General features: G+C 42.3%; 1 protein-coding gene across 3 annotated transcripts in view; it reads left to right on the top strand.

Moving 5' to 3' along the window:
- The window catches only part of TNFAIP8L1 (TNF alpha induced protein 8 like 1), a 55,306-nt gene extending 49,825 nt beyond the window's left edge, over positions 1-5,481 (top strand). For all 3 annotated transcript variants that reach the window (XM_033953622.1, XM_033953623.1, XM_033953625.1), the window contains exon 2: positions 4,449-5,481. In XM_033953622.1, the coding sequence (XP_033809513.1) occupies positions 4,454-5,014 (561 nt within the window). In that variant the 5' untranslated portion in view covers positions 4,449-4,453 and the 3' untranslated portion in view covers positions 5,015-5,481. The remainder of the gene's footprint in view (positions 1-4,448) is intronic.
- The last annotated feature ends 7,168 nt before the right edge of the window (positions 5,482-12,649 follow it).

Raw genomic sequence — 12,649 nt, 5'->3', positions numbered from 1 at the left:
ATTTACTATGTTACTATGGTGATATCAACTGCTTTATCTGAGATTCTTGAGGCAGCTTTACATTCCAAAAAATTGCAATTGATCTGGTTCTTAGAAAACATATCTATTAAACTGGTAGCTTATACAGCATTTACAGGGAAAACGAACTTGAAAGGTAGCTCCTAAATTTAATACAGATTTACGATAAGTCAATAATTTTTTGCACCTGGACTGCGTCTGCTTTGATACATCAGGAAAAATTGCTATTTTGTGTCCATAGAATTCAACATTTTCAGTCCAGGAAGAGCTATCTTTTAAGGTTCCTGACTAGCTTGGTTTGGGCACATCCAAGAGATGCCCCGCTGTCCTCGCTGGGATTCCAGGGTTCAGTTCTCTCCTAGTTTTCATCCTCTCTCCCATTGTACTTTCAGTGTATGCAATGGGGGATCCTTCTCCATTGCTATCCCACTGTCAATCAGTGTACCTCAAAGCTCAATTGCAACCATTTAAAACTTTGTGATTTATTAAGACCATATTTATGTTGCAACTGTGAAAAATCAAGCAGTTTACCATTTGAAATAACATCATTTAAAGTCTGTATACCTGCAATGATCCAATGCTTCCAGACGATTTTAAATCCGCTGATTTGAATCTTGGAGTTTATCCATAAAGATTGATTTGTTGATTTATTTATTGGGTTAGGAGTTAAATTACTCAAATCATGTTGGTTCCAGGCTCTGGTTTCTGTTAACTCACTTGCCAGGATCTCTGCCCATTTGACATTTTCTTCTTCTCCGTGCTCACCATCCATCTTCTATTTCTGTCCTCCCCTTCCATTTTCCTTCATTCCCCTGGAGGTCTGGTATCTTTCCTTTTTTTCGTCTCCATCCCCTCAATCCAGCATTTCTCTAATGACCACTTCCACCCCCCCATGATTCTCCAGCGACCCCCCCCCTGCGATCCTCTCTTCCATGGGATCCGATAAGGCAGTAATCTTGCAATCTTCAGCCCACTGGCAGTGTGCCCAAATGTTTGAATGCTGATGAAAAAATGTTGAGTGGATACTTCCAGCTGATTTTGCAGCATTTTTTGCGAGCTGGTGCCAACTTTTTAGAATGACTATTTACTGTTAGTGAAACATGGTTACACCACTATGATCCCAAGACAGAACAACAGGCCATGCAATGGCAACACTCAGGTTCTCCAAGGCCAAGGAAATTCAAGACCCAAAAGTCAGCAGGAAAGGTCATAGTCACAGTGTTTTGGGAGTCCCATTGGCTAGAGGGGGGTTCCCTTGGGAGTCCCATGGGTTAGGGGTGATTCCCACGGGACCCCTGCAATCCCCCTTCCCATGCAGACCTCTACTCCAGATTGCGTCCCTTCTATCTTGCATCATATGCATGGAACAAACTGCCTGAGTCATTATGTCAGCTGCCGGGTCGCCCTTGTCTATCTGCCTGTTTACTCCCTCGAAGAAGTGCAGCAAGTTAGTCAAGAAAGATCTTCCTTTGCTGAAGCCATACTGACTGGGCCTCATCAGATCGTGTCCGTCAAAGTGATCAATGATGCGGTCCTTTATCAGCGCCTCTACCATCTTTCCCGATACCGAGGTCAGACTCACAGGTCTGTAGTTTCCTGGATCTCCCCTCAAACCTTTCTTGAAGATTGGCGTAACTTTTGCCACTTTCTAGTCTTCCAGAATCCTTCCCGATTTGATCGACAGATTGGCTATTAGTTGAAGCAGTAAAGCTATAGCCCCTTTCAGTTCCTTGATTACCCTCGGATGGATGCCATCCAGTCCCAGGGATTTATAGTTTTTAAGCCTATCAATATGCCAGCATACCTCTTCTAGACTGACCACCAACCCTGTCAGTTTCCTGTCTTCATTTCCTGCATATAGCCTGTCGGCTTCCGGTATGTTGTGTATGTTCTCTTCGGTAAATACAGACACAAAAAATGCGTTCAGTTTGTTGGCGATGGCTTTATCCTCCTTTAGCACTCCCTTTATTCCATGGTCATCCAATGACCCCACTGCCGCGGGTCGTTTTCCCTTAATATATCGAAAGAACAGCTTGAAGTTTTTTGCCTCTTTGGCTATTTTTTCCTCGTAGTCTCTTTTGGTCCTTCTTACCGCCTTATGGCACCTGCTTTGATATTTGTGCTTTTTCCAGTTTTTATCCGTTTTTTATCTTTTCCATTCTTTAAACGAAGTCGTCTTGTCTCTGATCGCTTCCTTCACCGCTACAATGAGCCATGCCAGGGGGGAAAGAAGGAGCAGAAAGTTCATAGTACTAAAATCTAGTCTGCCTAGTTTGATTGAGTTGAAAGCTCGAGAGAGACTGCTATCTATTGCCCCACCTGAAAACACACAGAATAGTATCATCATAGCATCCCTTAAACTCTCAAATTCTGTCTTTCATCCACACCATTATATTCATCATGGACAGCCTGCAAATAATCTGTTAGATGGAAAACCAATAATTTGAGCATATCTTTAAAATTAAGTCTTTCATAACTAGATGCTTTTAGGGGACTAATTCTCACTGGTCCCAGCTAGATGGCTGGACACTTAAAGAAATTCTAGTGTGTGCCCCCCCTTCTTCTCAGCATGAACTGTTTATCAGAATACAGACAGTTCCCATGGGTAGCACTGATGCAGAAATATATATTTTCCCTTGCCAGACATGCCAGAAACAAGTCTGACAAAGCATGTGGGACTTGTTAGAAAACAATTCAGATGAAAAAAAAAAATAAATTCAGCCGATATTACTACTTTGTAATTGGTTACACAGTAGTTAAAAAATCAGAAAGGTCTCTGATGGCTCTAAGAAACATGAATTTAAATGGACAAAAGAAGGGTCAAATGCTTTATGAAAGTTGACAAAAACAAGTGAAAATGAACATTTATTTTTCAGTGAGCTGTACTGATTGAATAACTTACATGCCCAAATATTGTGGTTCAGCTAAAATACGTTCCCTGAGCTTCCACCTCAGAAAGCAAGGCCGAGAATGCTAATGAGGCAGGTCAAACAGGAGCCTTCTATCTCTAATGTTGTTCAGGCTTCTATTGATGACCTATGCTTGAGGACCTTTGCATAGGACTAACAAGACATTCCACAATTTTTAATTCTACTGAAATTAGATCAATAGATAATAGTCTGCCATCTAACCTCTTCTTCCATCTGCTCATCAGCAGATTCTACCATACAGCAACCCAAAAGAAGGTTTTCTGGTTGTACTCAAAGCTGAGATGTAGAAAAACACAGGGTTTTTGTTTTTAAAATCTAGGCTGACTCTCCTCAAGGACAACAGGTAGGTTGGTGTTCATAACCTTATGCTAATTTTGTCTGGTCTTAGTCAGCCGCATCTGGAATATACATTGTGTAAAGATGTATAAATAGATGATTAGCTGATAGATTATGAGATCTAAATAAAATGAGGCTGAAATAAAAACAGAACTAGCCCCAGATATTCAGTACTGGGCCATGTTCAGATACTGGTATTAAGTTATTCTAACTATCTGATCTTATGTGGGTCCCGGATGAATATCAGTCAGGACCTGTATAAGGGATATAGGTCACTGCCCTCTGCTCATCTGATTTCCTCCTCTCACCCCTGAAGTGCAGAAGGGCTAGTGAGTCACTACCGCTCACCCTCCACCCCCGATAGGCCCCCCCAAGTCTATCTTGTAGATGGCTAGTGGTCTAGTCAGATCCATAGAGCAAAAGCAATGTCCCTTCGTTCCTGCCTGTCATAGCTACTGTAATAAAATGGCTGCTAAGACTTCTAGTGGCAGCCTTATGGTATTGCAGTTCCATCCCTTTTGCACTTGAGGGTTGGAAGGGAACGGGGAATACCAGAAAGGCTGATGCTATAAGCTGGTAGTTAACCTAGCACTGGCCAGTTTTTTAGACCATTGCTCAGCTAACTTTCGTGGCAAAAGTTAAGATAGATTATTTGCTGTCCTAACTTTAGCCAATTATTTCACCGGTTAGCAATCTGAATATGGTCGCTAACAGGTTCCTTCCAAGCTCTACTGTCTGGTTAGTGAAGTGGCTATTCATGACACCATCTTGTCACTGCTGAATATCACTGTTTACGTGGTCAGAAGTAACTTAACCAGACAGGAGCTTCTGCCTGGTGAAATCCCTTTGAATATTGAGCATGTAGTTTTAGAGATGAGATGTGGGAGGTTCTGCTTTTTTAAAGGCCTCTCCTGAAGAACCTGAGCGAATCCAGTTACACCTCTGAGCATGGAGTAAAGGAAAAGCTTACTGTGAGCTACAAAATCTATTTATAGGTGGTCTGTTTGTGCGCAGCAATTTGTGTGTTTGTTAAAATAAACATTGCCTGCATCTTGTCTGCAGTCCCTTTTTGTTTTGATACTGTGCTCTCCCTGCAGACTTGTTGTATTCTGTTTTTTGTTGCACTGTAAATTAATAAAACTATCTCTCTTCCCTCCCAAATAGAAAAGATGGACACCTTTAACACCAAGAACCTAGCTCTGCAGGCTCAAAAGAAGCTCCTGAGCAAGATGGCTTCCAAGACCATGGCCAGTGTCTTCATTGATGACACAAGCAGTGAAGTCCTGGATGAACTTTATCGAGTTACAAAGGAGTATACTCGGAACCGCAAGGAAGCGCAGAAGATCATCAAGAACCTGATCAAGGTCGTCATGAAGCTTGGTCTGCTGTACCGTAACGGGCAATTCAATACAGAGGAGCTCATGCTGATGGAACGCTTCCGCAAGAAAGTTCACACCTTGGCCATGACTGCTGTTAGCTTCTACCAGATAGACTTCACTTTTGACCGCAGAGTTATGTCCGGCATCCTGAATGAGTGCAGGGATCTACTTCATCAGGCTGTTAACAGGCACTTGACAACCAAGTCGCATTCCAGGATTAACCACGTCTTTAATCACTTTGCAGACTATGACTTTCTCTCAACACTTTATGGACCATCTGATCCATATCGCAACCACTTACAGAGGATTTGTGATGGGCTCAACAAAATGCTGGATGAGGGGAATATTTGATTTACAATTAACACCTTTTTCTGGAGCTGATTTCTAGTCAAACTTTGCCCTTTATGGTGCTAAATATCTTACTCTTCCACTGTACACCTATTGCTAATTGCACCTGAAACTGTTCAAGTTGAAATGTTTTACCTCATGTACTCTTCAGTGAAGAGAAAGGGACCAATGTTCACCATTACTGCACAAGCCAATGAAAGGCAAAGGTATATTTTAGTAATATCAAAACAGGAAATGCTTTTAATTTATCGTCCAAATTCAGGCCTATGAACGCATTTTGCTTTCTACTCCAGATAATCATTTCTCCAACTTATCTAAAGGCCAGAAGCACCTTGACCTGAGAGGCCATTTCTCTGAGACTGGCTTTGATCTCTAGTGTATGATTTTCCCCCCACTCCCCCACCCCACAGTATTCAAGATTCAACTAGTAAATGTTTATCACGTCATAATAAATTCATTATGAGTCCACATTTACAGGCTGGGTATTTGTTTTCTAGTTAAACAAAAGCTAAGCCATAAATAACACCACCCAGATTTTATAGTGTGCTCAGATTCGGGTGTGATCCCGAGGTGTGTGTTCAACCAAATTAATGAACCATTAACACTCTATTGGCTGCTAACAGTTATTGGTATTAATTTGGTGTTGTGCACACAGCTGCCTCTGTGATTCTTTAAAGAACATGTCTAAATTCTCTCACAAATAACTCAAAAGGGGGTGTGGCCATAGGTATTCCCAAAAGTTATTGTTAACGGAAGGGGGGATGCATGCCTAAGGTTAAAAGATGTCCAGAAAACCCAGACATGTCCTCTTTCTAGCAGGGGTGTCAACATCCCTCTTCGAGTGCCGCAATCCAGTTGGGTTTTCAGGATTTCCCCAATGAATATACATGCATCTTCATTGGGGAAATCCTGAAAACCCAACTGGATTGCTGCCCTCGAGGAGGGACTTTAACACCCCTGTTCTAGAGGATTGTCTGTGGTCCCAGACGGACTTTCCAAACACAGCAGTTTGACTGGGTTTTGGAAAGCCCCAACGAGCTCCGGCTGCATCTGGAGGGCATCTGAGCATGCATGGATGATGTCACACATCCACGCATGCTACAGGCCCTCCAGATGTGGCCGGAGCTTGTCAGGGAAGAAAAGTGGAGGTTTGTGGGGCTAGGGCGGGGCCATGTGTCTGGATTTTTGCAGTCTGAAAAATGGTAACCCTATGCATGCCTAATTTGTGCACCAGGATTTATACCTGGTGTAAATCCTGGTGCCCTAGTTTAGCCGTGGTAATTGACACTACGTGCTATTCTATGGAGGACACTTATTTCATTGTGCCTTTTATACAATGGCACCGACTGCTGATTTTTTTTCCCCTGTGTCCTTTACTGAATCTAGCCCTAAATATTGCATGTCTAAGTTAGTGATCTCAGTAGAAAATGGGCCAGGCTGGAATATAATACTTTGGAAGCTGCACTCTTTCAGAAGTCCATGATCCTTTATTCATATGTCATGTATTTGCAGCCTCCAAGGTTTAATTTTTATTTCTGAGATTGTGATATCAACCCTTATGCTAACCTTATTTTGTTTTGAACATCATGATAAAGGTCCATCTTTAACATCAAAACATGCTGGTAGAACATGGCCTTTAAAAATCACACAGGGATTCTAGTTCAGACTTCCATGGTCTCAGATGCTACAGTTTTCTCCAGTGCCATTACAGTTTAGAAAAGCACTACATGGCTTTGTTGCAGAACTCTTTTAATCTAAAGAATATATTGCTAATGTAATAAAGGGACGAGGGAGTCCTATCTCCCCCAAGAAATGAGCATGGACAGTTGAGTTTAAAGAGAAAGCAAGACTAAGCAACCATGAGGAAGGCAGCCAAACAGGTCAGCATAAACGTTCTGGGAGAGGGGGACAAAATAGAATTGTAAATTATAAGACCTGAGAGAAGTTAACATTGGTAAAAGGAAATAAAACAAGGGAAATTGTTAGAAAGATGGCAAGCAATCTCTAATGATGTCAAATAACTAACCTCATGTGGAGAAAGACACGGGGACAAATTTTCCTGTCCTAGCCTGGCGAGTTCTTTTCCTGCCCCTGCCCCATTCCTGCAAGCTCTGGCCTCATCTGCACAAGCCTCAAACGTTTTAAAATCATATGTGTTCGAGGTTTGTGTTGTTAAGGCAGAGTTTACAAGAATGGGATGGGGAAATTGAGTTCCTGCAGGGATGGGAAAAATTTGTCCCCATGGCATTCTCTAACCTCATTATCCCTTGTGTTTGTCTTGCATTAATATCATTCTCTGTACAGAAAAGACCCTGCACTTTATTTTTTTTTAAGTTCAGTATGTTTTATTGAAAATTTTTGCATAACATAAAAATAAAACAATACTAATACACAACAAGAGATCTAGACAAAATTACCTTTACTGGAAATCATTAGATGTACAAGTCAAAGCCCTGAACCAGGCAATAAAAATTCAACATTCCATATCAGTGTAAAAGAGGGGGAAAAAAAGGGAAAAGAAAAAGGGAGAAAGAAACAGTGCATGATACATAACCTATAGCAATGATGTGTCATTTGTATATAATCAGTCAAAAGAACATACCACATCTATATATAATAACCATCACCAGAAAGAATTAAAGAAAAATTGACAATGACAATGATGAAGTGTTAATGTCAGAGGGGTTATTGAAATATTATTAATGCTATGAGTGAGGGCTTTAGTCATTAATAAATGGCGAATCGGCATATTGAAGAAGTGGACTCCAGAGTCTGTTGAATTTAGACATTGAACTTGATCTTTCCGCCGCAATTTTTTCATATTTAACTACCAAGCAAACAGTGTTCCACCAGGAATCATAGCTCACAGATTCAAGATTTTTCCAGTTCGAGAGTATAGTCTTGATTGCTATAAGGAGAAGTAAATGAATGAGGTAATCTTCATCTTTAGTAAATCCTTCCGTTAACTCAACACTTCCCAAGATAATAGAGCTGTAAGTCAGTGGTATGGACGCTTGAAATAAGTTATTAATATCAGCTAGAACTGCACTTTATAACTAAATAAATGTGCAATTTTATTACTCTTCCACTTAGGCATCTTTTTGTGTTATCGGTCACCATTAATTACTGTTCTAGTTTTTTACATAAATTGTCCTGGTAGGCCTTAGGAATTTGAAAGAATCAAGTCTAGAATAGAGAGTTGCACAGGGACAGAAATCTGTCCCCATCTATCCCTGCCAGAATCCCACCTGTTCCAGTGAGGAATCCCCTCCATTCCCCCATAAAAGTTACCTGTTCCTATAAAAAGCAGCAATTAATTCTGACAGTTTGTTTTTTTAAGTCTTAGTTTATTTAAACCAACAATAAAATACAATATAAACAAATAACCGTGAATAGAAATAAGACATCACCGGAAGGAATTAGAATAGACATTAGGTTGTGTGACAAATTAAGACTGTAGGGTTCCATACTTAAATCAGTATCTTTTTGTGCATTTACCTTTCAAATCACTCAGTCTCTCAGTGCATATGAATGGATTATTAATTTATAATTTAAAGACCTGTCTAAACAGTGCAGCACCTGGAAAAATTGAGATCAATGCATAGCAACAAAGAATGGTTAACACACAAGCCTCACAGATGCATTAGGTAAAAACACCCTTCCCCCCTCCCCCAAGCAGTCTCTAAGCATAAGCTGAAAGAAAGGGACACATACATGGGTTAAAAAGGAACAAGAGGGGGGAACAGTGTGGTAGCAAATCACAAAGCAAACGTGGCGAATTTCAGAGTCAAATAAGATATTTTAAAGCAATAACCAGAGGCAGTCTTTAAAACTACAGTCTGCGTTAGAGGTCTGTACAGGAACCGGGATAGGACTCACCACAATCTCAAATTAAACAGGCTTCCAGTCTCTTCGGGTCTCTCTCGAAAGGCTTCCTTCCAGTCCAGTCTCCTCTCTCGAGTTTCTCAGTCGGGCGGCTAATTAAATAGAAGCTGTTTTCCCGCTCTAGCCTTGCATGTGACCCTTCCCAACCACTCAGTAGCAAGGCTCTGTGTGACGTGTGCATATGTGCTGAGCTCACTGCTCAGCATGACTGTTCCTGCTGCAGCGCTGGATCCAGACTGGTCTCTTCATGAAATTTCAATTGTGGATCAATGGAGCATTAGGTAGGCCTCAAGAACCCCGGTTCCATCCCCGTGGGAGTACCGTGGACTTCAGAGGGATCCCCTTATAACCGGGGGGGGGGGGGGGGGAATCCCTGTGGGTACCCGTTCCTGTGCAGACCTCTAATCTAGACTGAAAGGATTACAGCATGCTAGTTGGAAACACCCACTTTTTTTCATTTGCAACTTCCTGATGGTTTAATTATGCTTGAACACGACTTGCCACTAGCACTGATGTCCAATTTTTCAGTGCAAAAGGGGAAAATATTTTACTACTGTGATCTTGTACACATGAATAGTATAGCACAGTTACTGACTTGTAACAGGTGTTATCCAGGGACAGCAGGCAGATATTCTCACATGTGGAGGGTGGCATCATCTATGGAGCCCCATACAATGTTAAACTGTACTGTCACTTTAACAAATTTTCAGTCTTGAGACTGCCCTTACCGTGCATGTGCTGTCCTGCCTAACCTGTGAGACAATCAGTTCCATAAAAAAGCTATGAAGCCAAATAGGGGAGGTGGGAGGGTTGTGAGAATATCTGCCTGCTGTCCCTGGATAACATCTGCTTCAGGTAAGTAACTGTGCTTTATCCCAGGACAAGCAGGCAGCCTATTCTCATAAGTGGGACTCCTTAGCTAGAACTGTAAGGTTTGGAGGGTAAGTTGGCTTTAGGTAAAAAAATAAATTTTGCTGAACTGCTTGGCTAAACTGACTATCCCATCTGAAATGAGTTTCCAACCAGTAATGGGGTGTAAATGTATGAATTGAAGACGATGTGGCTGCTTTATAGATGTCCTCAATGGGAGTGTGTCGGAGATGAGCTAATGAAGTCGCCCTTGCTTTGACCCCTATGTGCAGTGTCTTGACCTTTGAGGGACAACCCAGCCCGAGCATAGCCAGGTGGAAATGGTTCTCTTGATGATAGGAGCTCCAAGTTTGTTTAAATCAAATGAGAGAAACTGAGTGGAAGTTCTGTGAGGTTTGGTGCAATCCAAATAATAAGCCAGAGCCATATGCGTGATGTGCAGCTTCACCAGGATGAGAATGAGGCCTTGGAGAAAAGACAGAGAGAACTACAGACTGGCTCAGATGAAATTCTGAGATGACCTTTGGGAGAAACTTGGGATGAGTGCGAAGAACTACTCTGTTATGGTAGAAAGTTGTGCAAGGTGCCTGAATTTCACCGACTCAGTGTGCAAGATATGATACAGATTAAGATGATCACTTTCCAAATGAGATATTTTAAGGATGAAGTCGCAAGTGATTCAAAGGAAGGCTTTATCAAAGTTGAAAGTATAAAGTTTAAATCCCAAGCAACTGGAGGAGGTTTGATTGGTGGCAAACGAATCGCTAGGAGACAATTTGACTCAAATGGGTGGCTCACAACAGGAGCTTAGCAAACAGAAAGAGTGGAGAGCTATGTATGTTAACTCACACAGCCTAGGGAATAAATTTCAAGAACTAGAAACAGAAATAGTTAATGCAGACATAGACATAGTAGCAATATCCGAAACATGGTTCACGGACTCTCATGGGTGGGATATAACCATACCAGGATACAACCTGATTAGACAAGATAGAGAGGGTAGGTTAGGTGGTGGGGTAGCACTTTATATCAAAGAGAACATTAAGACAACCAGGATCACAGATATCAAGAATACTGGGGAATCCATCTGAGTAAACTTGGCCAGAGGTGGAGAAAAATGCCTGTACCTTGGTGTGGTATACAGACCTCCGAGACAATCGGAGGAAAAGGACGCAGAATTAATTGAAGACATTGAGAATATCACCTTACGGGGCGAGGCTGTTCTATTAGGAGACTTCAACATGCCTGATGTAGACTGGAACACACTATCAGCGACAACTTGTGATAGCAGGAGGATATTAACGTCCATGAAGGGAGTATGGCTCAAACAAATGGTACTAGAGCCCACTAGGGCCCAGGCCATCCGGGACCTGGTACTTACAAATGGGGAAAGTGTCTCGGACGTCTCGGTGGGAGAGACGCTAGCCACCAGTGACCATAACATGGTATGGTTTAACCTTAAGAAAGGCTTCCCTAGATCACAAACAAAAACAAGGGTACTCAATTTCAGGGGCACTGACTTCGCACGCATGGGAGATTTCGTCTACCAGACGCTGCAGGTTCAAAAAGTAACTGATAATGTGGAAGATATGTGGACAACCTTGAAATCGATCCTTCATGAGGCAACTATCTGCTACATAAAATCGGTAACCAAACAACAAAGAAAAAGGAAACCCCAATGGTTCACAGATGAGGTATCATACCTCGTCAAGGAGAAGAAAAGAGCATTTCTATCATACAAACGCATGGGGGAAAAAGAAGCAAACGTTGAATACAAGACAAAGTCTGCAGCGGTCAAAACGGCAGTCAGGGAGGCCAAACTTCATATGGAAGAAACTCTAGCAAAGAACATCAAGAAAGGGGACAAATCCTTCTTCAGATACATTAGCGACAGGAAAAAGAACACAAACGGGATAGTGCGCCTTAGAACGCCAGACGGGAATTATGTGGAAACTGACTCAGATAAAGCCAAACTACTGAATGATTACTTCTGTTCAGTCTTTACCTGCGAGGCACCAGGGCACGGGCCTCGGCTGGATGCAAAGCAAAGCATGGATGACCCATTTCAGGAGTTTGAGTTCACACCAGCTGATGTTTACAAAGAACTGTCAAGGCTCAAGGTGAACAAAGCCATGGGACCGGACAATCTGCACCCAAGAGTGCTCAGAGAGCTATGCGATGTTTTGGCGGAACCGTTAGCCATGCTCTTCAATCTCTCCCTAAGTACGGGGAGAGTCCCCCTGGACTGGAAAACTGCCAATGTTGTTCCTCTGCACAAAAATGGTTGCAGAGCGGAGGCTGCGAATTACAGACCAGTAAGTCTCACATCAATAGTGTGTAAACTCATGGAAACTCTACTTAAAGGGAAATTAGACACGATATTGGATGAGGAGAATCTGAGGGATCCCTGTCAACATGGATTCACTAGGGGCAGGTCATGCCAATCCAATCTTATCAGCTTCTTTGACTGGGTGACAGGAAAGCTAGACTTGGGAGAGTCTCTGGACATAGTGTACTTGGATTTCAGTAAAGCGTTTGACAGTGTCCCACACCGTAGACTATTAAACAAGATGAAATCGATGGGGTTAGGTGAGAAACTAACGGCATGGGTCAATGATTGGCTGAGTGGAAGACTTCAGAGGGTGATGGTCAATGGCACCCTCTCTAAGACATCGGGGGTGACTAGCGGAGTGCCGCAGGGCTCAGTCCTGGGACCATCCCTTTTTAACATATTCATAAGGGACTTGACCCGAGGGCTTCAGGGAAAAGTAGCGCTGTTTGCTGACGATGCCAAACTGTGTAATATAGTAGGTGAAAGCGATCTCCTGGATGGTATGGCACAGGATCTGATCAAGTTGGAAAACTGGTCCTCAACATGGCAGC

Source organism: Geotrypetes seraphini, chromosome 8 (genome assembly GCF_902459505.1).
Source record: "Geotrypetes seraphini chromosome 8, aGeoSer1.1, whole genome shotgun sequence".
Taxonomy (NCBI): domain Eukaryota; kingdom Metazoa; phylum Chordata; class Amphibia; order Gymnophiona; family Dermophiidae; genus Geotrypetes; species Geotrypetes seraphini.
Note: the sequence above shows the minus strand (reverse complement) of the source record. Positions and strands in the feature narration are given on the sequence as shown.